Below are 24,521 nucleotides of genomic sequence, written 5' to 3' on the forward strand. Positions count from 1 at the left end.
TAGAGGGCTTCCTGGGGGAGGAAGCATCCACACTGGATCTGGAAGGGTGAACAGAGCTGGGAGGCTTGAGACAGAGAAGGGGACCAAGGGTACCAGCCAGCCCCCTGTGTGCTCCCCTGTGTCTCAGACAATAGGATGAGCCCATATGGAAAATCTTCCTCCAACAGATTTTAGAGTTTGGTGTCCCTAGGGAGTTTGAGTGGCACTTGGATCTGGTGTAGCCTGGCAGTGGTGCTGTGTCTGTGTGGCCTGTGACCCATAGTGGCCTGAGCCTTGGTTTCCCCCTCTGTGTGATAGAGTGAGCTCTCAAGCCAGTCCCACAGCCGTGTCAGGGTACTCAGCTCCAGCCCAGGATGCTGTGCAGGGACCCGGTGTCAGCAAACCAGAACCCTAGCACTCAGCACCTGCTCGGGTCGAGGGACATGGCCAGTTGAGGCAGTCTCGACTGCACTGCATCAAATGCCTGGCAGCACACAAGCCCGCCTCTGGGTCCATCTGCCCATCTGGGGCAGCTCAGGACCAGGGAACAGAGCACTGGGGCCCACACTTGTCCTGGTGGCTGCACAGTGGGGATGGCCTGCCTTTCACTGCTGCCCTCGTGGGAGTGGGGGTGGCAGGCTGTTCTGGGAGAACCATGTACATACCCCATGTCATCCGTGGGGTACTAGGGAGCTCACTTTGCCCAGGTAGGGGAGGCTGGGGTAGGGAGCATGTCACTCTGCCTGGGTCAGGCCCCTGAGAGCCCTGGAAGGGCAGCCAGGCTTGGTTTCTGGTGTGACTTGGGTATCTGTCCATGTCCTGGTGGCACCTGCCTGGGGCTCCCCACTGGTCCCCTGGTCAGGGCAGCCTCAGTTAGGGATGTAGGCCTCATGCACTCATGAAGCTCCAGAGTGCTGCGGAATAGGGGCAGACCTTGTAGTGCCGACAGGGAGGCCTGTGCACGACAGACAGGTGAGGGGTGTGCTGGGCCACAGGGGGGGATGACACCCCCCACCCCCATGCATGGGAGCAGTGTGGGGCTTCCTGCATCCTGACTCTCTCCGATTCCCACCCCTCTGCCCTTGACCCTTCCTCTACTGGCCCCAGACGTTGGCGTGCTTTCCATCCACTGAGGGAGCTGGAATCATCCCATCTTCAGCCCACAGGACCTCCAGGATGGCTCATGAGTCTCTGGCAAGATCCCTGTGGTTTCTATCAGTGTCCTTGTTTTTTTCTGGTAAACTAGGATGTTGTAGGTTCCATTTTCTGCCCTAGACCTGGAATTTGTTTTTTTTCTCCAAAAAATCCTGGCTCCTTTTACTGGGAATTTGTATTTAGAGACCATGTTCTGGGTGCTGGAGGTGTCCACCACTCAGATTTGTCATTGTTTCCAGGCTTTTTTTGTAGACAGAACTAGGAATTTTTTTTAAGATAAAATACTTCAAGTGTTCATATGAGTTCTTCAGTTCAAGTTCAGGGCTACTGGGTTGGGTTTCTTTCTTTCTTTTAACATTGCCTGATTGATTTTATGTGTATGTGTATTTTATGTGTATTTCTCCTTTTTTCTATTAAGCACACAACGTGCACATGCCACATATACACACACGCACACACACGCTCTGGGAGAACAACACTGTTAACCACCACCTTCCACCAGCAATCTGATCAGTGAAACTCATTTTGTCCGGAGGTAACTTTTGGAGAGGTTGTGCTATCATTTGTGGCTGTTTACTTTTGGCTTGTATTACTTTTCAGATCTTAATTTTGTTTTTATAATTATGGAGAAGAGTGGGGCACCTAGATGGCTTCATCGGTTCAACATTCAACTCTTGATTTTGGTCCATGTCATGATCTCAGGGTCATGGAATGGAGTCCCATATCGGGCTCCAAGCTCAGTGGGGAGTCTGCTGGAGATTCTCTCTCTCCTTCTGCCCCTCCCCCCAAATAAACAAAATCTTGTAATTATGTAAAAAAGTGATGTGGTCCCAAGGCTGTCCTGTGGACAAGGTGTCCCCCCCACACACATTTTCCCCCTTACAGTTAGCCCCACATCTGCCCCCACCATCCTGGCAAACGCTGCCCCCTCTATGTGGCATCCTCCACCTTGCTTTTCTTATGGAGATCATGCCTTCACCTTAGTGCTTTATGGAGGTGCCAGACTTGGGGGGTGGCTATGAAAGCATGATGGGGTTTGAAGGTAGGAGCCTTTTGTCTTGCCTCTGGGGGAGAGGGGAAGCAGATATGAGGGGGAGGAATCATGGGATTCTTGCAGTACAGGAAAGCACAGCTTGGCCCCAGAGCCCAGAACCAGACCCACACAGAGGCTCTGTGCCTCCTGTGCTCCGTGGACGCGGGAACCTCCACACTCCCAGCCCTTTAGATGCAGATGAGAGTCCTCTGTGGATGCAGGAACCCAAACCCTGCAGATGCAGATGAGAGTCCTCACACGGAGTCCAGGGCTGGCAGCTGGTGGAGGTGGGGGCAGCCGGCCCAGGAGGCCAAGCTGGGCCTGAGCCCTGGGCGGTGAGAAGAGTTTCCCCAGGGTGTAGCTGGTGGTGGGGGCAGCTGATAGCTGGGTGGATGGCAGCGAGAGGCTTTGTCTGGGAGCTGGTTCCTGTGGGAGGCTGGCGGTGCTCACCACGCTCGGGCGGTGGTCTCCAGACAGCCCATCCACATGGAAAAGATAAATGGCTTTCTGCAGGTGTGTGTTACACGGTTGTCTGGCAGGACTCAAAATTGTTTAAAACAGGATGATTTTTAATTAGGTAATAGGTAAACATGGCACATACTGACAGGGTCGAGAAGGATAAATAGACCCTGTCCCAGCACCTGCCTGCTCCCTAGAGGTGCTCTCCATTACCCTGTGCATGTACACATGGTCCCAGGGCTGCTGCCGTGTCCATGTGCATGTGTTTTCCAGTAGCACACCACTTGTTCTGCTCAGAGAGGTTTTCATGGTATAGTCACCCTTGGTGATTGTCCCAGATCAGCGCAGAGAGCTTCCCCATCCTTGAGTGACTGCCTAGGACTCCCTGATGTGCATGGAGGATAGCGAGCTGCCCCGGTGACAGGCATGCAGGTGGTTTTGTGGCTTTTGCCAGCGGCTGTGATGGGCATCTGTTGATGCCTTGGCTGGCCTTGCCTTCTCCCTTCTCAGTGCTGTGTGTGGGCATGAGGTCCGTAGACCCCCCAGAACCATGGGGTCGGCTTCAGGCACAGCTCCTGCTGGCCCTGGAATTGGCCTGGCCAGTGACAGCTTTCCCACATTCTAGTTCTCTCCACTTGCCTTGGTGCTGGGGGGCTCTGGGCCAGCAGTAGGCTTCTCAGGGACTCAGGCTAGGGGTACAGCAGAGGGTGGGCTGCCATCTGCATCTAGCCACACTGTGTTCTGTTTGGCTCTTAACATCAGAGTCCACCATCACCACCATGTGGGAACCTGTGGATCTCTGCCTTCTCTTAGACCTAAGAGTGTCACTCCATCCTGGGCCCTCCTTCCATGCAGGTCCTGGTAGGTCCACCCATGCAGACATGGGTGTATGCTTCTGGCCCCTGGACTTGCCTGGGGCCGTTGGGGGTAGACTTTGCAAGCCCCGTCGTCTCCACGGTCCCAACAGCATCTCTGGCTCTGAGAGCAAAGGCCCTTTCGCTGGCGTGTTCACATCCGGTGGCCTGCGGCATGTCCCTGGGTCCCTTTAACATAAAGCCATGGCTGCGAAGGGAGGAGGGTCTGACTCCACTAGAGCCAGCCTTTTATTTATTTTAAATATTTTTTAGTTATTTATTAGAGATACAGAGAGAAAGAGAGAGAGGAGCAGGCTCCATGCTGGGAGCCTGATGTGGGACTCGATCCTGGGTCTCCAGGATCACACCCTGGGCTGAAGGCGGCGCTAAACCACTAAGCCACTGGGGCTGCCCTAGAGCCAGCCTTTTAAAAGCTATGTGTTTTCACTCATGTTCAGAGTTAGTTAAGAGTAATAATAGCAAAATCAAATGGTTGTGAGTTGGCCATGTTTCCTCTCTGTACTAGAGCCAGGAGACCCCAGTGGCGTCAGTACAGACCATCCACCCGCTGTCCATGGCCTCAGGTTCATGCTACCTGGACACACACTCCCTGCCAGGACCTCTCAGACAGGTTGTTGGAGCAACCCCACAGCCCGGGGCATTTTGTTTCTTGATTGCGCAACCCCGGCTTTTCCCAGGAGGACCACCTGTTAGGGGCTCCCCTCAGAGTGCTGGCGCTTCTCAGCTGCTCACCTATTGGGAGCCTGGACCACCCTCACCTGGCCAGGCCATGCTCATGCCCTGCCCCTCCACCGCAGCCTCTGAAGTGGTCCCAGGCCCTGGATGTGTGCATCTGTGCTCCCACGGCCGAGGCCTGCGCCTGGCCCTTGGATGCAGCTGTGATTGGTTTAGCAGCCATGGAAAGAAAACACACGTGTCCCCAGCCCACAGAGCCCTGGGTGGGGGGCTGTTTGCAGTGATTCTGCAGACATGCCACTGCATTCTCCCCTCCCACGTGCTTGGAGTGGGGTCTGTGGTTACCAGAGCACCAGCACCAGCTGCCTGGATTTGTGATTGGTCCATGGGCCCTCAGGATGCCTTTGACCTTGAAGAACATCCCCATCCTGAGAAGTGATGAGGAGGGAGGAAGATTGCAGGGGCTCTTGTTTCTCACTCCTGGCTGTGGATGTGGCCTGCAGAGAAGCAACTGGGAAAGGGAGCCCTCTTCACTGTCATTTTTAACACCGGGACCACCCTGCACACGGGGATAGCGCAGGACAGCTTGGGCCTGCCGAGACCTGTGTCCCTCCAGGATTAACACTGGCCGTGGGCTGTAGGACTGTGAATCTTAACCCCTGTTCCTAAGGGGTCAAACTAATTCCTCTACAAACGAGAATGGAGACCAAGAAGCCCTGACTGCTATTGGGGGGTGGGGAGATCCCAGGGGACTTCTTAGAAGAGGTGGAGACAGGGTTGTTGGAGTGGGAGATGAATAAGGCCATGAAGCTTTGTAAACCTCAGGTGTTAGGCCTGAGGAGTTAGGGCCAGAGGGTGAATGTACTTGCCCACTGCCTCCTACTGGCCTGCTAGGAGGCCACACTGACCCGGTCTGAACCTCCGATGGATCTGCTGCTGGCTGGCTTTCTCAGCGCCCCTGCTGCAGCTCCCATGCTACAGCTCCCTCCCCACCCCACCCCCCAGCTGGACCCAGAACTGGACAGCCAGCCCTGGCTGCTGGCATGAAACCCTTGAAGATAGATCCAGAATCTGAGACTCAAAAGACAGGCCCTCAGAGGCCCTTTTCCCTTGGCTTCCAGGCACTGTTTCTGGGCCTGGCATGCAGTAGTGGTGATGAGGTTTCCAGCAACAAGCTTATTTACAGCGTGGGATGTGGGACGTGGGCCTGACCCGGAGCCTTTGGGCCAGTTGATCTGCCATAAAAACCATTAGCTGCTTCTGGGGCATCCTGACTGGGCCCTCAGGTTGAGGAGGAGGCCACAGCACTGCTGATGGCTGTCCACACAGGGACATTGCTGCCTCTCATACAGTCTTTTCCAGGTGGCAAGGAGGGGTTGTCTTTCTTACCTGTGCTCTTGCCATGGGCTGAGGCAGGAAGGGGGCTGACCCAGCATTAGTCCTCCTTGTGTTTGTTGAATGAATGAATGACAGCTGGAAGGCCCCACCTGTTTGGTGTTCACCCTGTTTCGCATGTACCTCTCAAGGCAGGCACTGCATGTACTTTCTTCTCCGTGGTCTCCCAGTAGCTGAGTTAGAGTGGAGTGTGACCCCAAGTGATGGTGGGTGCTTGACCCTCCACGTGGCAGCTCATCCTTGCCCAGTGGTGCCCAGTGAGTGGATGGGAGCCAGGGATGATGGAGCTCTTGGTCCAGTGGCCCCTGGAGCCTCCACTACACCCTGAGGATTGCTGGTGCCCTCCTAGGAGAGGCAACTGAAAGTATCCTCTGTGGTGGAGCCAGGTGGAGCCAGGCTTCCATCTGGGGGTGGTTGGTGATGTATCTAAACAGTCGTTGCCAAACTCAAGGTCCCCTAGATTGTCTTCTCTGTTATCTTCTAAAAGTGTTATTATTGAATTTATGACCAGATCTATGATCCATTTTGAGTTGATTCTTATGAAGGAGGTAAAATCTGTGTCTGGATTCAGTTTTTGCTTGTGGATGTCCAGTTGTTCCAACACCAGTGTTGGGGAGACCCTCTTTGCTCCATCATGTTGCCTTTGCTCCTTTGTCAAAGGTCAGCTGACTATTCATGGAGGTCTACTTCTGGGCTCCTGGTACCATTCCATGAATCTATTTGCCTGTTCTTTTGCCAAAACCACACTGTCTTAATTATTGCAGCTCTGTGGTAAGGTCCTGACATCATAGTCAGCCCTTAGGCTTCAGTATTGTGTTAGCTATTCTGGGTGTTTTGCTTCTCATATAAACTGTAGGATCCATTTGTTGATAATCACAAAATGACTTGCTGGAATTTGGTTGGAGTTAAATCTGTCACTCAAGTTGGGATCAGGTTGACAAAATTGAGTGTTCCTATCCATGAACATGGAATGTCTCTGCAATTATTTGTATTTTTTTTTAAGTTGTTCATCAGAGTTTTGTAGTCTTCCTCATATAGATCCTGAACATATTTTGTTGGGTTTAAACCTAAATATTTCATTTTTGGGGGTGCTACTGTAAGTGGCATTGTGTTTTTAATTTCATATTCCAGTTTTTCATGCTAGTATGTAGGAAAGTGACTGGCTTTTGTATATTAAGCTTATATCCTGCAACCCTGCTACAATCACTTATAAGTTCCAGTGGGTTTTGTTATTGTTGTTGATTCTTTGGAATGACACAGTCAGTGTCATCTGCAAACAAAACCAGTTTTATTTCTTCCTTCACATTCTCTTTTTCCTTTCCTTATCTTATTGTATTAGCTGGGGCTTCCAGTACAGTGTTGGAAAAGAGTGGTAAAAGGAATGTATTTGACTGCATCTCAGTCTCAGGGGGAAGCATTCTCGCCCTTAGCTGTGATGTTAACTGCAGGTTTTTTGGAGCTGTTCTTTATGAAGTTGAGAAAATTCTCCTATATTCTTAGTTTTCTGAGAATTTTTATCATGTATGAGTCTTGAATTTTGTCAAATGCCTTTTCTGCATCTATTGTTATGGTCATGTGATCTCCCTTCTTTAGTCTTTGGTACAGTGGATTAGATTGATTTTTGAATGTTGAATCGGCCTTTACCTGGAGTGAACCTCACTTAGTTGTGGTGTTTAATTCTTTTAACACAGTGCTGGAGTCGATGTCCTAATATTTTGTTGAGGATTTTTGCATTTATGTTCATGAGATATTGGTCTTTAATTTTCCTTTTTTGTAATGCTTTTGTCTGGTTTTGGTCTTGGGGTGATACTGTCCTCATAGAATGCATGAGAAAGTGTTTTCTCTACTTCAGTTTTCTGGAAGAGATTGTTGAGAATTGGTATAGTTTCTTCTTTAAATATTTGTTGGATTTTACCAGTGAACCCATCTGGGCCTGCTGCTTTCTGTTTTGGAAAGTTAATAATTATTGATTTAGTTTCTTCCTTAGATTATATTATCTATTTTTCTTGTATGTGTTTTGGTACATAATGTCTTTCAAAAACTTGGTCCCTTTCATCCAGGTTTTCAAATTTGTGGACATAGAATTGTTCATAGTATTCTTTTATTGATCTTTTAATATTCATGGGCTCTGGAGTGATGCTGTCCTTCTCTCACTTCTGACTTGAGTGATTTTTGTGTGCTCCCCACTCCCTACCCCATTAGCCTCCTTGGAGGTTTATAGATTTTTATAGATATTTTCAAAGAACCACCTTTGACTATGTTGATTTTCTCTATTCATTTCTGATTTTAAGTTCCACTGATTTTTGCTTTTTTGCTTTAATTTTTATTATTTATTTTCTTGGCTTTCTTTAGGTTTAATTTGCTCTTCTTTTCTAGTTTCCTAAGGTGGGAGCTTAGATTATTGATTTTAGGTATTTCCCTTTTTAAAATATATGCATTCAGTGCTACAATTTCCCTTGAAGCACTACTTTTGCTACATCCCATTAATTTTAATTAGCTGCTTTTTAATTTTCATTTAGTTGTAAAAGTTTTCAATTTCTCTTGAGCCACCTTTTTTGACACGTGTTGTTATTCAGAGTGTGTTGCTTAACCTCCAAATATTGGGACTTTTAAGCTACCTTTTTGTTACTGATTTCTAGTTTAACCCACTGTGGTCTGAGAGCAGATACTATATGACATATATTTTTAAATGTATTCAGATGTATTTTCTGGCCCAGGATGTTGTCTGTCTTGGTAAATGTTTCATCCAAACTGGAGAAGAATGTGTGTTCTACTGTTGTTTGGTGCAGTTGACATTCTATAAATGTCAACCACATCTAGTTAAGTGATGGTGCTCTTCAGTTCAGGTATGCCCTTACTTTCTACCTGTGAATCTACCAATAATTCATAGACGGGTGTTGAAATCCTCAACTATAATTTAGATTTGTCTATTTGTCCTTGCAATTCTATCAGGTTTAGTTTTCCAACCTGCTTTTTACTTAGTAGACCTATAGTAAACACCATTATTCTCCATGGATGAGCCTCTGCACCTCCATCTTGGATTCCATTGTGTGACTTAATTAACGAGTCCCCAACTGTTAGGTATTACAGATTTTCATGACTACAAATAGCGCTGTCCCAAGCAGTCCAGTAGCCTCATCTTATATGTGTGTAAACATATCTCTATGGTTAACATGAGAAGGGAATGGAAACCTAAGCAGCCTTACTGGGTGCATTCTTAATAGAAGAGCTCATCCTCCCCAGCCTACACCTTTAGGCACTGGTCCCCATCCAAGGTGCCTTCTTACTTGGCAGCTCGAGTTGTCCTGGGCATCTGGGGACACGGTAAACATCAAAACCAGAGGTGTACACTGGTGATTCTGGGTTGGAGATCCTGGGCCTCTATGCCTTCCCCTGGAGGTACAGGGTAGAGTGGAGTCTCAACTGGGGCCTCTCTCCTGGGGTCCACGCTCCCCACTCAGAGTCCTGAGCTGGTGCATTCTCGGATGAGAAAGCACTGCAGACACGGTGGCACCAGGTCTCCTGAAGGTCTGCAAACATCGTGGTCCTGGTGCCCCAGCAGGAGTGGGTAGTACCTCGTCGCTCACCATGGCAATGCCTGAGTGATCACTGTTTACAGAGAATTATTTGGAAAGTTGCAGTCCAGAGAGAAACATAGTGAGCTTTCACCCAAACAGTGGAGAAGCCTAAACACAACCTTGGGGCCACTGTGTCTGGAGTGCCCAGCTTGGTCACTCGGGCTATGACTGGCCCGTCAAACAGGATGTTGCCATGGTGCCCAATGCACCAGAGCTTTGCCCACAGGTCCAGGGCACTTCCTTCTCTGGGTGACATTGACCTGTGAGTCCAAACAGCCAGAGAGAGAAATTCTCCCAAGGCTGTAGCAGCACGTTTGGGTCTTCCAGAACCATTTCTAAAGGGGCCAGACCAGCCGTCAGTTGCACTTTTCCCATTTATGGCATTATTTTGGAGTCAGGAAAACACACTAGTATGCACTTGAACGTGTTTTCTGTGGTCTGGATGGTCTTTATTTTCATGTTCTATTCTCATCCCTCATGGCTCCTGTCCGGTCCTTGTCAATACACGTATGTGCGCTTTTGTGCAGACCTGTGGTTGGTGCATGTGTGTTGTGCTGCATTCTGCTCTTTTGACATCACCAGCTGGGAATATAATATGTATCCTGCTCTGACATCCGTGTCCCTCCATGCTTCTGAAAGTTTGACATTTTTCAAAATAAGACTTTTCAAGAAATAATGACAGAAATGAAAGCACTGACGCAGTTTGCTTTTCTTATTACTGGAGGCGGTCCTGTGGTCAGTGTCAGGGTGCTTTTGCTTGAAGTCACAGGAATGCCCTTCACCCCGGAGGAGTGTTTCTAAGATGCAGGAATGCAAGGTTACTGGAACTGGCGACAGGGGAGAGTCCACTGGGACGCTGTCACTTCCGCCCCGCTGCATCCCAGCGCTGGTAGGAGGTCGGGTGCTTGGGGCCAGATGCAGATCTGACTGGTTGCTGGGCGCCCTCCTCCCTGGCCTGTCCCACGCAGGGTGGCCTCACTCTCAGAACTGGCCCTGCCTGTTTGCTTCTGCAGGCTGCTTGGCAAGGTTGAGGTCAGGCCACCTCTGCCTGCAGCTCCAAGCATATCAGAAATGTAAGCCATTAAAAAGGAGTACAGAAGTCATACTGGATCATGAGACAGGCCAAGACCAGGGGTACAATGTCTTCATTCCCAGGAGATCCTGTGAGGTGGGTGAGCCTCTTAGCAGGGCTGGGAAAAGGGGCTCCCCACTGCTGTGTGCATGTGATCTGGAGCTGGCAGAAACAGTTATGAAGCTCCTGACTGTGAGTGCTCATTTTGCTAAATGCTTCACAAAATCCATATCTCGGTTAGGCTCTCAGAGCTCTATGAGGGTGGGTGTGCTACCCTATGCCCATGTTACAGATGGGTTAAGTCCTTGGAGATTCAGTCTCTTGGGTCTGTCCAGGTAAGTTTAGCACTGGCAGCAGGTCCCTCAGAGAAGCAGTTGTCACAGGATGCCTGGCACTCTCGTGATGAAGTCCCACTTGTGCAGCTGCCACCCCCAGACAGTGAGCTCACAGGCAGGCTTACACACCTGCACTGAGGGTCAGGAATCCATGCACTTCTGGGGCTTGTGGCAGACTGGAGAGCATGTGCTCTGACCAGGGTGGGAGTAGGCTAATTTCTTGCTTTGTGAGAATGCAGGCCCCATGTTGCTAGAGCTTCATTTTATCTTTTAAAGAAAATCTAAAAATTTGGATTTTTTATAACTCTGTCAATTTTTAAAGATTTTTAACTTTGAAAATGGTGTCCATGTTGGCATGTGAAGAAATAGAAAATGCGGAGCAATCAATAAACTCAAAGTTAAACAGCAGCTGAAGGCCTTCCTCTGAGAAGCCAGGTCATGACGGCTTGGGGGCAGGCCCCGTCCAGCGTCAGCACACTGTGTGTTCTCCCATCACAAGTGGCTCCAGAAGACAGAGAGCAGGGAGGAGCTGCCCAGCTTCCGAGCATGATACGGGTGACACAAGGAAACAAACAAGAAGCCATGTAAAAGCTGTGAGGCATAGTATGTATTCTGTGAATATAGATGCAAAAATTGTAAATAGCCAACCAAATTCAACTTGACTTTTGAAAACTACCCATTGAGACTAAGTAGGGTTTCTTTTAAAGATTTATTTATTTATTTATTTATTTATTCATGAGAGACACACAGAGAGAAGCAGGCACCATGCAGGAACCTGATGCAGGACTCGATCCTGGGACTCTGGGATCACACCCTGAGCCAAAGGAAGATGCTCAACTTGAGCCACCCAGATGCCCCAAGACTACAGAGGGTTTCAAGGACAGCTCCAGCTCAGAATGCTGTCCACATTAATAGACCACAGGAAAAACATCGGTATGGTATGTCATGTACATGTTGAAAAAGAGCCTGATAACAATCAGCAACTACTATAAAAATTCTTACCAAACTAAGCCTAGAAGGGAAATGTAATTTAGTAAAGGTCGCATGCACCTGTCACTGAGCAAACATCCTGGTGTTAGGGAATGTTTCTTCCATGCCGGATCACCTGGTTTGGAATCCTGGCTGTGTGACCCTGCGTGAATTCCTTAAACTGTCTGTGCCTCAGACCTCTCACCTGGAAATGAGGACAATGGGGATGATGGTGATAAATGCCATGAGGTAGTACTGAGGAAGTACATGAGCTGGGATTTCACCCCAGGATGGTCTCTGACCGTCAGACAACTCATCTCTTATACTGTACTTAGAAAACCCAAAAGACTCCACCCCAAGATTGCTAGAACTCATACAGCAATTCGGCAATGTGGCAGGATACAAAATCAATGCCCAGAAATCAGTGGCATTTCTATACACTAACAATGAGACTGAAGAAAGAGAAATTAAGGAATCAATCCCATTTATAATTGCACCCAAAAGCATAAGATACCTAGGAATAAACCTAAACAAAGAAGTAAAGGATCTATATGCTAAAAACTACAGAACACTTCTGAAAGAAATCGAGGAAGACACAAAGAGATGGAAAAACATTCCATGCTCATGGATTGGAAGAATTAATATTGTGGAAATGTCAATGTTACCCAGGGCAATTTACATTTAATGCAATCCCTATCAAAATACCATGGACTTTCTTCAGAGAGTTGGAACAAATCATCTTAAGATTTGTGTGGAATCAGAAAAGACCCCGAATAGCCAGGGGAATATTAAAAAAGAAAACCACAGCTGGGGGCATCACAATGCCAGATTTCAGGTTGTACTACAAAGCTGTGGTCATCAAGACAGTGTGGTACTGGCACAAAAACAGACACATAGATCAATGGAACAGAATAGAGAATCCAGATGTGGACTCTCAACTTTATGGTCAACTAATATTCGATAAAGGAGGAAAGACTATCCACTGGAAGAAAGACAGTCTCTTCAATAAATGGTGCTGGGAAAATTGGACAGCCACATGCAGAAGAATGAAACTAGACCACTCTCTTGCACCAGACACAAAGATAAACTCAAAATGGATGAAAGATCTAAATGTGAGACAAGATTCCATCAAAATCCTAGAGGAGGGCAGCCCCGGTGGTGCAGTGGTTTAGTGCCGTCTGCAGCCCAGGGTGTGATCCTGGAGACCCGGGATCGAGTCCCACATCAGGCTTCCTGCGTGGAGCCTGCTTCTCCCTCTGCCTGTGTCTCTGCCTCTCTCTCGCTCTCTCTGAATGAATAAATAAATAAATCTTTAAAAAAAAATCCTAGAGGAGAACACAGGCAACACCCTTTATGAACTTGGCCACAGCAACTTCTTGCAAGATACATCCATGAAGGCAAGAGAAACAAAAGCAAAAATGAATTATTGGGACTTCATCAAGATAAGAAGCTTCTGCACAGCAAAAGAAACAGTCAACAAAACTAAAAGACAACCTACAGAATGGGAGAAGATATTTGCAAATGACGTATCAGATAAAGGGCTAGTTTCCAAGATCTGTAAAGAACTTATTAAACTCAACAGCAAAGAAACAAACAATCCAATCATGAAATGGGCAAAAGACATGAAGAGAAATCTCACAGAGGAAGACATAGATATGGCCAACACGCACATGAGAAAATGCTCCACATCACTGACCATCAGGGAAATACAAATCAAAACCACAATGAGATATCACATCACGCCAATGAGAATGGGGAAAATTAACAAGACAGGAAATAATAAATGTTGGAGAGGATGCGGAGAAAGGGGAACCCTCTTGCACTGTTGGTGGGAATGTGAACTGGTGCAGCCACTCTGGAAAACTGTGTGGAGGTTCCTCAAAGAGTTAAAAATAGACCTGCCCTACGACCCAGCAATTGCACCGCTGGGGATTTACCCCAAAGATACAGATGCAGTGGAACGCCGGGACACCTACACCCCAATATTTATAGCAGCAATGTCCACAATAGCCAAAATGTGGAAGGAGCCCCAGTGTCCATCAAAAGATGAGTGGATAAAGAAGATGTGGTCTATGTATACAATGGAATATTACTCAGCCATTAGAAACGACAAATACCCACCATTTGCTTCGACGTGGAGGGACCTGAAGGATATTATGCTGAGTGAAATAAGTCAATCGGAGAAGGACAAACATTATATGGTCTCATTCATTTGGGGAATATAAAAATTAGTGAAAGGGAATAAAGGAGAAAGGAGAGAAAATGAGTGAAAATATCAGTGAGGGTGACAAAACATGAGAGACACCTAACTCTGGGAAATGAACAAGGGGTAGTGGAAAGGGAGGTGGGCGGGGGTTGGGGTGACTGGGTGATGGGCACTAAGGGGGGCACTTGGCGGGATGAGCACTGGGTGTTATGCTAAATGTTGGCAAATTGAACTCCAATAATAAAAAAAAAAAGACAACTCACCTCTTCTGGGAGAGACAGAGGGTGTTCAGAGACATCCTGTTGACCCCTCCTGCCCCCAAGGGCTCAAGGGCCCCAAATTTGGCTTCTGCTGGGATAGAGGAGGAAATGTGGCTGGTCTGAGGTGATGGTAGATAACAAGGGGACCCTCACACCCGGGAAGTGTCTGCTGGAGCTGCATGGGAAGGGGAGAGAGGCCTGCCCTGCCCCACCCCACCCTGGCGGTACCTTCCCTTCTTGTCTTAGACTTTCCTTTCCAGCTCGGTGGCAGTTTGACCTGTGCTTACCTACCTAACTGTCCGGCTGGCTTAGTATGAGCATGCAAAGTCTTATTTTTAAGGTTGAGACGATTAACTTACCAGGAGGTCATATTCTTGCATTTGGACTGTATGTGGGGTTTAGATTTCAAACAAACAAACAAACCCCAAACTTTCCTGTGTGATGAGGATTCACTATAACACTTTATTTGGTGGGGAGAGCCTCCCCAAGATGAAACAAACATTGCATTGTTTTTCCTGGAAATACACTAAGCTGAGACTCGTTGGTGGGGTTCTGACCTCAAGGGTGACACCTCATTTTCAATGTGTCTTTGAAAACATGAATCTAAGTGAATAGTCAGGAAGCCTCCCCCCATGGGAGTCAGGCAGGAAGGGAAGGGCTCTAGGCTGTGAAGGTGACACATGTCTCCAGGAGCCCAGTTGGTGCCTGTGGCCTCATTGCTGGAACCAGGGAGTGTAGCTCTCAGGATGAGACCCCTGGTCGGCAGCACCCAACTTTCTCTGGGAAGACCACCAGGTCACAGAGGACCCAGGGAACTAGTCAGCTGGCAGGGCTCAAGTGACAGCCAGGTGTGCTCAAGGGCAGGGGATGTGACGCTCTGCCATTGACACAAAGTCATCTGGTAAGTGTAGGTACCCTCCAGCCTTCCTGCCCTAGAGTATCTCCAGGAGTCTGGTCCTGCTAGCAAGAGCCAGGGGCTGCCTCCTTTGCAGAGGCCATGCCTCAGTGTGGACCCACCCATAAGTCAGGGCTTGGATGCATGGCCAGAGAGAGCAGAGACCCCACACCCTGGTGTGTTCTGTTGTGCACCTTCTGTGGCAAGAATGAATGGGACCTTGAGGGAGTGGTCAGCCTTACTGTACTGTACCCCAAGCCAGATGTGTGACCATGGGCAAGTGACTTAACCTTTCTGAACCTTGATATACCTGTCTGTAAAGTGGGAACAACGATGGGGGCCAACGTTTTTCTATGGTTTTGAGGTTTAAATGAGAGGATGTTAATGAGGCTTCCTCTTGGATGGAGCACACTGGGTTCAGCCTGAGGATTCAAGATTGACTGCCACCATTTTCATAGTGAATGGCTTCAGGAAGCAGGGACTTCTCTCAGAAGACCCATACCTTGTTCAAGCTGATCTATTATTTTGGAGCTGCCTTAACAGACAGCTCATCCTCCATCCACTGTTCCCACCACCCACCCACCACCCACCCTTCTACCCTTCCATCTGCTCCCCCATTCACCATCCTTCTACCCTTCCTTCCACACATCCACTCTTCCACCCATCCACCCACCCATCCATCCACCCACCATCTGACCTCTAGCCTTCCATCCATATTGTACCAAGGACCTACTGTGAATCAGATGTGTGTCAGGCTGCAGTGATGACGCAGTCTTTGTTCTCAGAACTCACAGTCAGCTGGGGAGGAGGAAGTCAGGACACTGTCAGGTACAGGGGTCAGAGGGCAAGAGCTGAGGAACCCAGGGAAGGAGAGGTGCCAATATGAGGAGTGACTCAGGTGGGAGCTTCCAAGGGCCATGGGCCACCTGGAGGGAACCAGCACTTTGCAGGCCCTGAGCATCATGGTGGCTCTGCTTGGGTCCAGGCCAGGGTGTGGCTGGGGTCTAAGACCACCCATTCCCTGGCCACCATCCTGACCTTGCTCCCTGACCCAGATCTCTCTGGGTCCTGGTCCCCAGTGCAGAGGCCTGCCCCGTACAGAGGGAGGGGGGAGGGCTGAAAATCTATGAATGTGGATGGCATTTCCCTCTGTGTGAGCAGGCTGCTGAGGCCTGAGCAGAGCCTATGATCTTGTCACCTAAAGGCGATGAGGCCACTTCTGCATCACATCAGAATATGGCTCATGCTCGTGGCTCTCTCACCACTGGGGTGGTTGCTAGACCTGCCCTGAACTCGCTGTGTGATGCAGGAGTACAGAAACCAGGCTCCTGTGCTGCAAACTGGTTATTTTAGCATTTTGCCCACTGCATTTCCAGATTGTTGATTTTGTTGGTTTTTCTATTTATTCTACTTTATGCATGTAAATCTGCATTATTCTGGAAAGAATGCCTAGGCAAAACCAGAAGTCACAGGTGTTCACAGTACAGCAGGGCTAGGACCAACCCCTGACTTAGAGGGGCAAAAACCAACAGTACCAATAAATAATTAGAATTAAAGCAAAATCCTGGGTGATACCTCTGCCCCCATCATTCCTGGTTTGAGTCTGAGGGTCCCTTTGCTGCTTGGGCTGCCTCAGATGTGTGTGGGGGGATCTGGTGAAAAGTGCCCACGGGGCCACTGGGATAAGGTAAGTGGGCACCCCTTTGTCAGCTGCTCCCCGCCATTGAGGGGATGGCCCTGCTCAGGCCTCGGGAAGCCTGAGGACCTCAGAGTCAGGCTGAGAGTCGAGGACAGGGTGCAGCCTCTGATCGGGCTGCCTCCCAACTATGACCAGCACCTGTCGCAGGCTAGTGGCTTCCCTAGAGTGGGCATCATGGCCCCCACCACCTGCTCTCTGAGGGTGCTTCCTGAGACTGGGAAGGCTCTATGCCCCCAAACACACCTTCTTGTCCCCTAAGCTAGGTCTTGCTTAGCTCTGGGTGTCCCACAGAGCCCTGCACGGGAAGACGAGTGCGGCCTGGCCTCACCTCTTCCCAGCTGCTGGCCTTGGCAGGGTTGCTTAGTGTCTCTGGTTTCCTAGTCTGGACAAGACAGCCACAGTTCTGACCTCAGAGCAAGTGGGCAGATGAAGGGCGCTTGGCCAGCACGGGTTCTGTCCTTGGGGCCTCATGGACTGAGGACTGTCATATCTTCATGTTTCTGTGTCTTAGCAGCCCCGAGCACTGTGTCCCTGCACCTGGCACAGTGCCCAATGCAGGAGTGCTGAGCCCAGTGTCCTGGACCCTGGTGGGGGTGGCACTGGGACCCACGTGTCAGACTCCCTGGGATGCAGGCAGCAGCTTCAGCAAAGCCTTCCAGAGGTCACTTCCAGATGAGAATAGAAAACTGTTTTCCTTTTCATGGCAGAGGCAGACAGGTCCTTTTAATGCCATTAAGTGCTAAGAGGCAGGAAGAATTGGGTTTTGTTTGAGAAGACGCAGAAGATGGGAAAAGAGGGGGCCTCTCAGTGGGGGGATGGGCCAAGCTGGTGGGAGCATGGGCATCTATCCTGCACACAGCCGTGTCCAAGCCTTGATAATGGGGACGGGGGTGCACTGGGAGTGTTAGCTTCTTCCAAAAGACATGGGCTAGGGCAGCCCGGGTGGCCCAGCGGTTTAGCACTGCCTTCAGCCCAGGGCATGATCCTGGAGACCCGGGATCAGGTCCCACGTCGGGTTCCCTGCATGGAGCCTGCTTCTCCCTCTGCCTGTGTCTCTGCCTCTCTCTCTCTCCCTCTGTCTCTCTGTCTCTGTCTCTGTGTGTGTGTGTGTGTCTCATGAATAAATAAAATCTTTAAAAAACAAACAAAAAACCCCAAAAGACATGGGCTAGCAGCACTTTTCGGTAAGTGGGGCTGGGCTCTCTGAGATTTGTTGTTTTTTCTGTACCCAGGGAGGGAGTGGGATGCCTGTGTGGTCAGTAGGGTGCTGTGCCAGGCCCAGGTAGGGCAGCCACTAGGGCGGTCATCAGATCTGTACATCTCCACGTAGATGTGCATCAAGGGGCATAGGACGAAACATAAGAGTTACAACCAGTATATTCATATGAATGATAACCATAGGCCTCTTCACAGGCTCGTACTCGTGCAGCAGACATACAGGCTAATTGTGGGGTGGCCAGTGGCCTGCGGCCTGACTGCTGTCTGGAGCACCTGCCCAGGCTGCATGGTGGTGGGTCCTGAGATTGGCTTCACTGCTAATGGCATTTGGGGAAATATTGTACCATTACCAGTAAACGTTTTTAAAAATGAAGTAGGAATTGTAAAATCATTTCTTTTTTTTTTAAGATTTTATTTATTTATGAGAGGGACAGAGAGAGAGGCAGAGACATAGGTAGAGGGGAGGTAGGCTCCCTGTGGGGAGCCTGATGCAGGACTCCATCCCAGGACCCCGGATCACAATCTGAGCTGAAAGCAGACGCTAGCCACTGAACAGTCCAGGCATCCCTGTAAAATTATTTTTTAAAGATCTGTTCATTTTGGGATCCTTGATGCTGTGGTTTTGAGGAAATGCAGTTTAGAAAACAGACCAGACACATCTGCAGATGCTCTCCCAGGCAAGGTGTGGCTGGGAAATATGCCTGGGCCAGGGGACAGATACCAGGTCTGTGCAGGGAAGGAGGGGTTGCGGGGACCCTGCAAATGCTCTGACGCCCCTGCCACCCACTGGTTCCCCCCATGGTGCTTCCCTCTTTCTTAGAGAGGAAACAGCTACTACTTTAAGAATGACTTGGTAATGTTCTGGACCCTGGAAACAGCAGAGCACAGGGCGGTTTGCATCTCTGACTTCGCACTTGCTTCTGGAGGCTTGGCACCCAACCTGCATCCAGACCTGTGAGCACCTCTGAGGTTGGCTCAGCCTGAGCCATTGGGCCCAGCTTTCTCCTATTGCTGCAGCCAGGTGAGAGGAGGAAGGCCACCCTGAGCTCTGCGGTGTGCATTTCCCCATGAGGGGCACCAGCTGCCCGCTCCTGAAGGTGGCCAGTGCATTTTGGGAGCAAGAGGCTGACCTCTGACATTGTGTTCTGGTTGCGGTTGGCGGAGTCAAAGGGTCCCCACCATGCACACTCTACCTCCCTGCCTTGTGCATCCTACCTGTTCCATCCAGGCCACAGCCACGCTTAGGAAATTAAATGCCCTGACTGCCTGTTGGCATAGCCTGAGCATCAGGCGTCTCCGACACACTCCTGCCTCTGAGGCCTCAGGACGCCCCCCCTCAGGAAGCATGCAGAAAGCAGCGTTCTGGTAGGACTGTGTTTCCCAATGTGATAAACATTCTGGCGATATATTTACTTTGTTTTGTGTCCAAAGCAGTATGTACAGTGTGATTCCATTTTTGTCAAAACCCAGAAAGTGAATTGTGTCACAGAAGGATCTGCAAATGACGAGCTGGTGCCTGGACGGCAGGGTTATGACAGGGTGGTAGTGGTGGGGGGTGATTTCCTTTTTTCCTTTTCCTGGGGGAGCAGAGCTGGTTGCTCTGTGTGAGGTGAGGCAGTGGAGTCCGCGCCCCACGTCGCTCCAGCTCCTCCACGGGATGCGTTTTCTCTTTCAGTGACATATTCGACGCCATGTTTCCTGTCACGCACATCGCTGGGGAGACCGTCATACAGCAAGGTATATTCCCTGCTGCTCTGAGCAGGAGCGTGGGGCCGTGGGCCGTGGGCTCACCCTGGGTGTGGACACAAAACCTGTTGTCTGCCTTGAGGAGTCTCTCATGAAACCAGAGCACGTCGCTCTGCTTGTCAACTGCATGTCAACTGGCTGTTGCAGTCGCCTTCCATTAACAGAGGGGAACCCTGTGACAGGCCAGGCATGGACCTCAGGTGCCCCACCCCACGCGGGACACGGGTGACTGCGCTGGGGGGGGGCATGTGCTGGCCATTTCACCGTGTCCATGTATGTCAAACCATCGTGTCTGTACAAGTTTTATTTTTTAAAAATTAAGAGAAAATGATGGGAGCCCGGGTTGCTCGGCCTCCGTGAAGCCAGGCTGCAGGTACTGCCTACAGGGAGGCCAAAAGCGCCACACCTGGTACCCTTGGCGTTGTCCACAATGTGTGCTTTCTTTTGTTCCAGGGGACGAAGGAGATAACTTCTATGTGATTGACCAAGGAGAAGTAGACGTGAGTATCTCCTATCTGCTCCGGAAAATAGTGCCTCTGTCCGCGGCCTGGTCAGTGAGGTAGTACATTTCACAGTGTGGATTTGGGCCTCGTGGGTCAGCCAGACTCCACCACTGCCTTGGGCGTCAGCACTTTATAAAGCAGGCGACGCCAAGTGTTTGCAGACCTAGAGGCCTCAACCGTGGCTGTCACGCCCTGGTGACCTGGGAGCCACCAGCATCTTGCACAATAGCCTTTCCTCTTCTTCCTGCCCACTCTGCTCTGTCCACCTTGCCAGTCTCAGGCTGAGGGGCTCACGCTGTTGTGGATGTGCTGAGCATGGCAGAGTCATGCTCCTGCAGCCTCCTGCCCCCAGCTCCGCACCTGGGCCCCCACCCGAAGGGTAAGGGTATCCCTCTCTGGGTCCTGCAGGCTGCCGTCCACACGGGGCCTTGCAGACGGCACCCCATGTGCACCAGTCTCAAGGAAAGCCCTCAAATGGGCTTCTCTCTGAATCAGACCCAGGACCTTTGTGCGACCACAGGACGGGCCCGAGCCCATGGTGTCCTCTCACTTCCTGGGATCCGTTGGCACCTTGCTGCCTCTGTTGGGACCCCTGTTGCCCCCTCCTGCCCCCGTGTCTCCATTGGCCTCCGGCAGATGTCCCTCCTTCGCATGGGCATCTGGCCCTATGGTTTCCGCTGTGGCCTCAGCAGTCTCCTTCCTATGACTCAACTCAGTTTGTGGTTTTACACAGGCCACCTCTGGGCCTCGGGGTGCTGGGCGCCCTCACGCCTCCCCTGCACTATACTCCCTGACTGTGAGGTGGGCACCACACCCTCTGGCTCCCAAACGATTTGTCTCCCTGGCAGCCCATCTGTGTTGGCCCGTGTCACTGTCTCCTGGGAGCTGGCAGCACTGGAAGTGACTCACAGCCCAGGTCTTACGGTGAGGGGCACATGGAGTCACCTCGGGGACCCCGAGCTGCTCTGTCCTGAGCTCAGGGCCTGGCCCAAGCCTCAAGGGTGGGAGGGTTGGCAGTGGGGGGGAGCTTTGTCTGCCGCCAAAGAAGGAAACTGAGGCAGGAGCCCAGGGCCCTGGGCTGCCCACAGTCACAGTCAGCACCTGTTACTTTTGCTGTGGGTTAAGCAAATAGTGGGAGATAGAGAGACAGGCAAGCATGCAGCCAGCGCCCCGGACCTCGGGGAGACCCCGAGGACAGGCAGGCGTGCAGCCAGCGCCCTGGACCCCTGGGAGACCCCAGAACAGGCAGGTGTGCAGCCAGCGCCCTGGACCTCGGGGAGACCCAAGGACGGACAGGCGTGCAGCCAGCGCCCCAGACCTCTGGGAGACCCCCAGGACGGAGGCAGCTGGTTCCTGGTTCAGACCCATGTCTGTCCCCCCGGTCCTCATCCTGCCTGGCTCCTCCACGTCATTCTCATTGTCCATCACTCCCCCTAGAGGCCCCTCTTCCCTCTCTGCCTTGCTTGAATTCTTGCTCTCATGTTTAATGCATGTTTACTGCACTCTCCCTGTGCGCAGAACATACACTTGGGGCACATGGCCTCTGTCCTCCGGCCTGTAAGTTTGCAGGACATGGCCAATGAGTGTCTGGCCTGTGGGTCTCGATTCCTCTTGTCCCTCCGTGCTTATTTCTGCCCTTCCTTTTTTTTTTTTTTTTTAAAGATTTTATTTATTTATTCATGAGAGACACACAGAGAGAGAGAGGCAGAGACACAGGCAGAGGGAGAAGCAGGCTCCATGCAGGGAGCCTGATGTGGGACTCGATCCTGGAACTCCGGGATCATGCCCTGGGCCAAAGACAGGCGCTAAACCGCTGCACCACCCAGGGATCCCTATTATTTCTGCCCTTCCTTGCAAACTCCTACGCATCCTTCAAGACCCCGCTGGAGCCTGGCTCCTCCCAGTCCAGGCAGAGCCACATCCCGCTCCTCTCTTGGGCTGCTGCGCTGATGACCTTCACCACCGTGTGGCTCCGACGCTTCCTACCCCGGAATGTTCTCCCCCTTGTGTGTTCATGGAAGTTCATGAGTCTTCTAATTCAATTCCAGAGACATCTTCAAAGGAATGAGTCAGTTGTATCCTTAGGGTTTGGGCAGAAATGAGAGCTGAGAGGACCCCGGGGAATTCTGGGCACACCTGTGGTTCTGCTGGGTGAGCAGGTATGGGACGTGGTAAACCTTCCCCCAGAGTTCTTTGCTCTCTCTGGATCCTGGAGGGCCTCCATCGGGGTCTCGTGAGATATTCCTCCCTGACCCATGTGGGAAGATGGCAGACAGTCCAGGGCCCCTCAGCGTTGGGGTGTCAGAGCTCAGGCCTTGTCACTGACCACCATGTCCATTTACTTGAAGGACTCGGAGCCACAGATCCAAGCGGGCAGTTCTGACATGGCCTTGAAGAGCCCACTGTGGGGTTGGGTGGAGGCTCTCTGGATGCAGTCCCCCTCTCCCCCATTAATCCATTCTCTCCTGGCCGCCGTGACCATGGCCCTAGGCAGACGCCACCCTGCCTCCTCCTCCCCACACACATACCACAGAGACCCCCCACTCTGATGCAGGGAGGGGGCCCACCACTGAACACCTGGCAGGAGGCACTTGAGGGTGGGGCCTGAAGGAGGGTCCCCTAAGTAACTCTGGGCTGACCTCTGCTGCTCAGCATCTTAGCGTAGGCTGTTCCCCCTCCTCACACCCACCCTTCCATCTACCAGGAATGGAATGTTGCAGTCAGGTCCAACGGGAGGCTGTCTCCTTGCCCCGCTGCCCCCAGCACCCTTCAGAGGTAGGATGTGACAGGGAAGAAGTGGCTGGCTGAACCTGCTCGTCCTGAGGGGGCCTCTGCCCACCCCCCAAGAGAGGTCCCAGAGCTGGCCCCCAGGCCCCCTCAGAATGGGGTAGGGGCTGATGGGCAGTTCCCAGCCTCTCTGTGCTGGCGACCTCATGATGTGCCAGGTGTCACAGCTGGCTTTTTTGGAGGCCAGGGGCCCATAGAGGCAGTTTGGGGATGGAGAAAGGTGAATTTTCATAACCAGAGTTCTCCAAATACGTTGTCTTGGCAGGTCCAGCCCCCAGTCTTGGCCTCAGAGATTCAGGTACAAAGACGGCTTTAAGTGCTTGCTGGACCTTGGCTCACCCGAGCCAGGATGTCCGGGCACCGTGGGTGGACGCTTGCGTCCGGCTGTAGTCTCAAATTTGGGCCCGCCAGCCCTTGAAGGGACAGGCAGTGACTTGTGGGCTACCCAGCGATGCCTGATGCTCGGGTTCCCAGCCGGGCAGGGCGGCGGGGAGCCCTTCTGTGATGTGGGACACATCGGGCAGCGCAGCAGTGTGGGGGACGGCCACATTTGAGGGAATCAAAAGAGCTCAGTCAGGGATCTGGGATGAAAAAGTGGCACATTGGCCAGCCGGGGTGAGTTATGGGGTATGTGTTATAATAATTACTGTTATTACTGCTCGTGGCGTGAAATTACCCCAGATGCTCTGAGGCCCAGGCATGCTGTTTGTGTGCTCATTTCTGTAAACTGCCTTCCAGGGCGCAGGGAGCAACCTGGCTGACCTGGCTGACCTGGCCCTGTGGCCTTCCAGAGCCGTGTTGGGGTTGCTGAGCCTGGCTCGTAGACGCCAGCGATACCAGTCTCATTTGGGTGGGGGCCCTGCTGAATGTCAGAGCCCTGTGGGGGGCAGGGTCCCCTGGGACCCCACCCTGCTCCTCTGCCTGGCTGGGCTCGGGTGGACATCCTGAGCCCCGCCCCTCTTCTGCAGGGTGGACACTGCCCTCTGACCCGCTGCGCCCTAGGGGGACAGCCAGGTGACCAATGCCAAAAGCACCAGGTTCAGTTTAAATTATGGTTTTCCAGAGAGACACCGCAGCATGTGTGTTGCCAAGAGCTATAATCCATTTTTCTAAGTATAAAAATATCTTCCAATTTGTTTTATTCGTGGAACATAGCATTTCTACTTAAAAGGATACTCGGCTGCCGATTTTAGGGCTCAGGAACGTAGTTCTGTCTGAGGCCCAGCCCTCCCTAATCCTGCGAGGCCTTCACTATTTTCGGACCCTCCTTTGTGCTGGGATGCCCCCCCACCCCGGCCCCTGCCCACCCGGTTCCCAGTGTCCAGCCTCTGAGCTCTGAGCTGTGTCCCTGAGACGGGGTGCCTCAGGGCATGGCCGTTGGGCTCTGTGGGTCACCATCAGCTGTTACTCAGCAGGTACCTGAAGCTCTGGCTCTTTGGTTTTGTTTTGTTTCTTTAATTGGTAAAGTATGAATACCTAAAATTTGCTGTCTAACCATTTCCAGGTGTCCAGTTGAGGGCACCAAGCACATTCCCATGGCTGGGCCACTGTCCCCCTGTCCATCTCCAGAACATTCTGTCCCCATGACCCCTTGACCCCACCTGCTCTCCCAGCCCTAGCCCCACCTTCTACTCTCTGTGTCTGTGAGTCTGATGACGCCAGAACCTCGTGTGTGTGGGGTC

General features: G+C 51.2%; 1 protein-coding gene across 7 annotated transcripts in view; it reads left to right on the plus strand.

Annotated features, from left to right (window-relative positions):
• The window catches only part of PRKAR1B (protein kinase cAMP-dependent type I regulatory subunit beta), a 112,979-nt gene that overhangs the window by 55,317 nt on the left and 33,141 nt on the right, over positions 1-24,521 (plus strand). For all 7 annotated transcript variants that reach the window (XM_038539721.1, XM_038539720.1, XM_038539718.1 and 4 more), the window contains exons 5-6: positions 19,479-19,540; positions 20,003-20,049. In XM_038539721.1, coding sequence (XP_038395649.1) covers positions 19,479-19,540; positions 20,003-20,049 — 109 coding nt within the window. The remainder of the gene's footprint in view (positions 1-19,478; positions 19,541-20,002; positions 20,050-24,521) is intronic.

Source organism: Canis lupus, chromosome 6, assembly GCF_011100685.1.
Source record: "Canis lupus familiaris isolate Mischka breed German Shepherd chromosome 6, alternate assembly UU_Cfam_GSD_1.0, whole genome shotgun sequence".
NCBI lineage: Eukaryota > Metazoa > Chordata > Mammalia > Carnivora > Canidae > Canis > Canis lupus.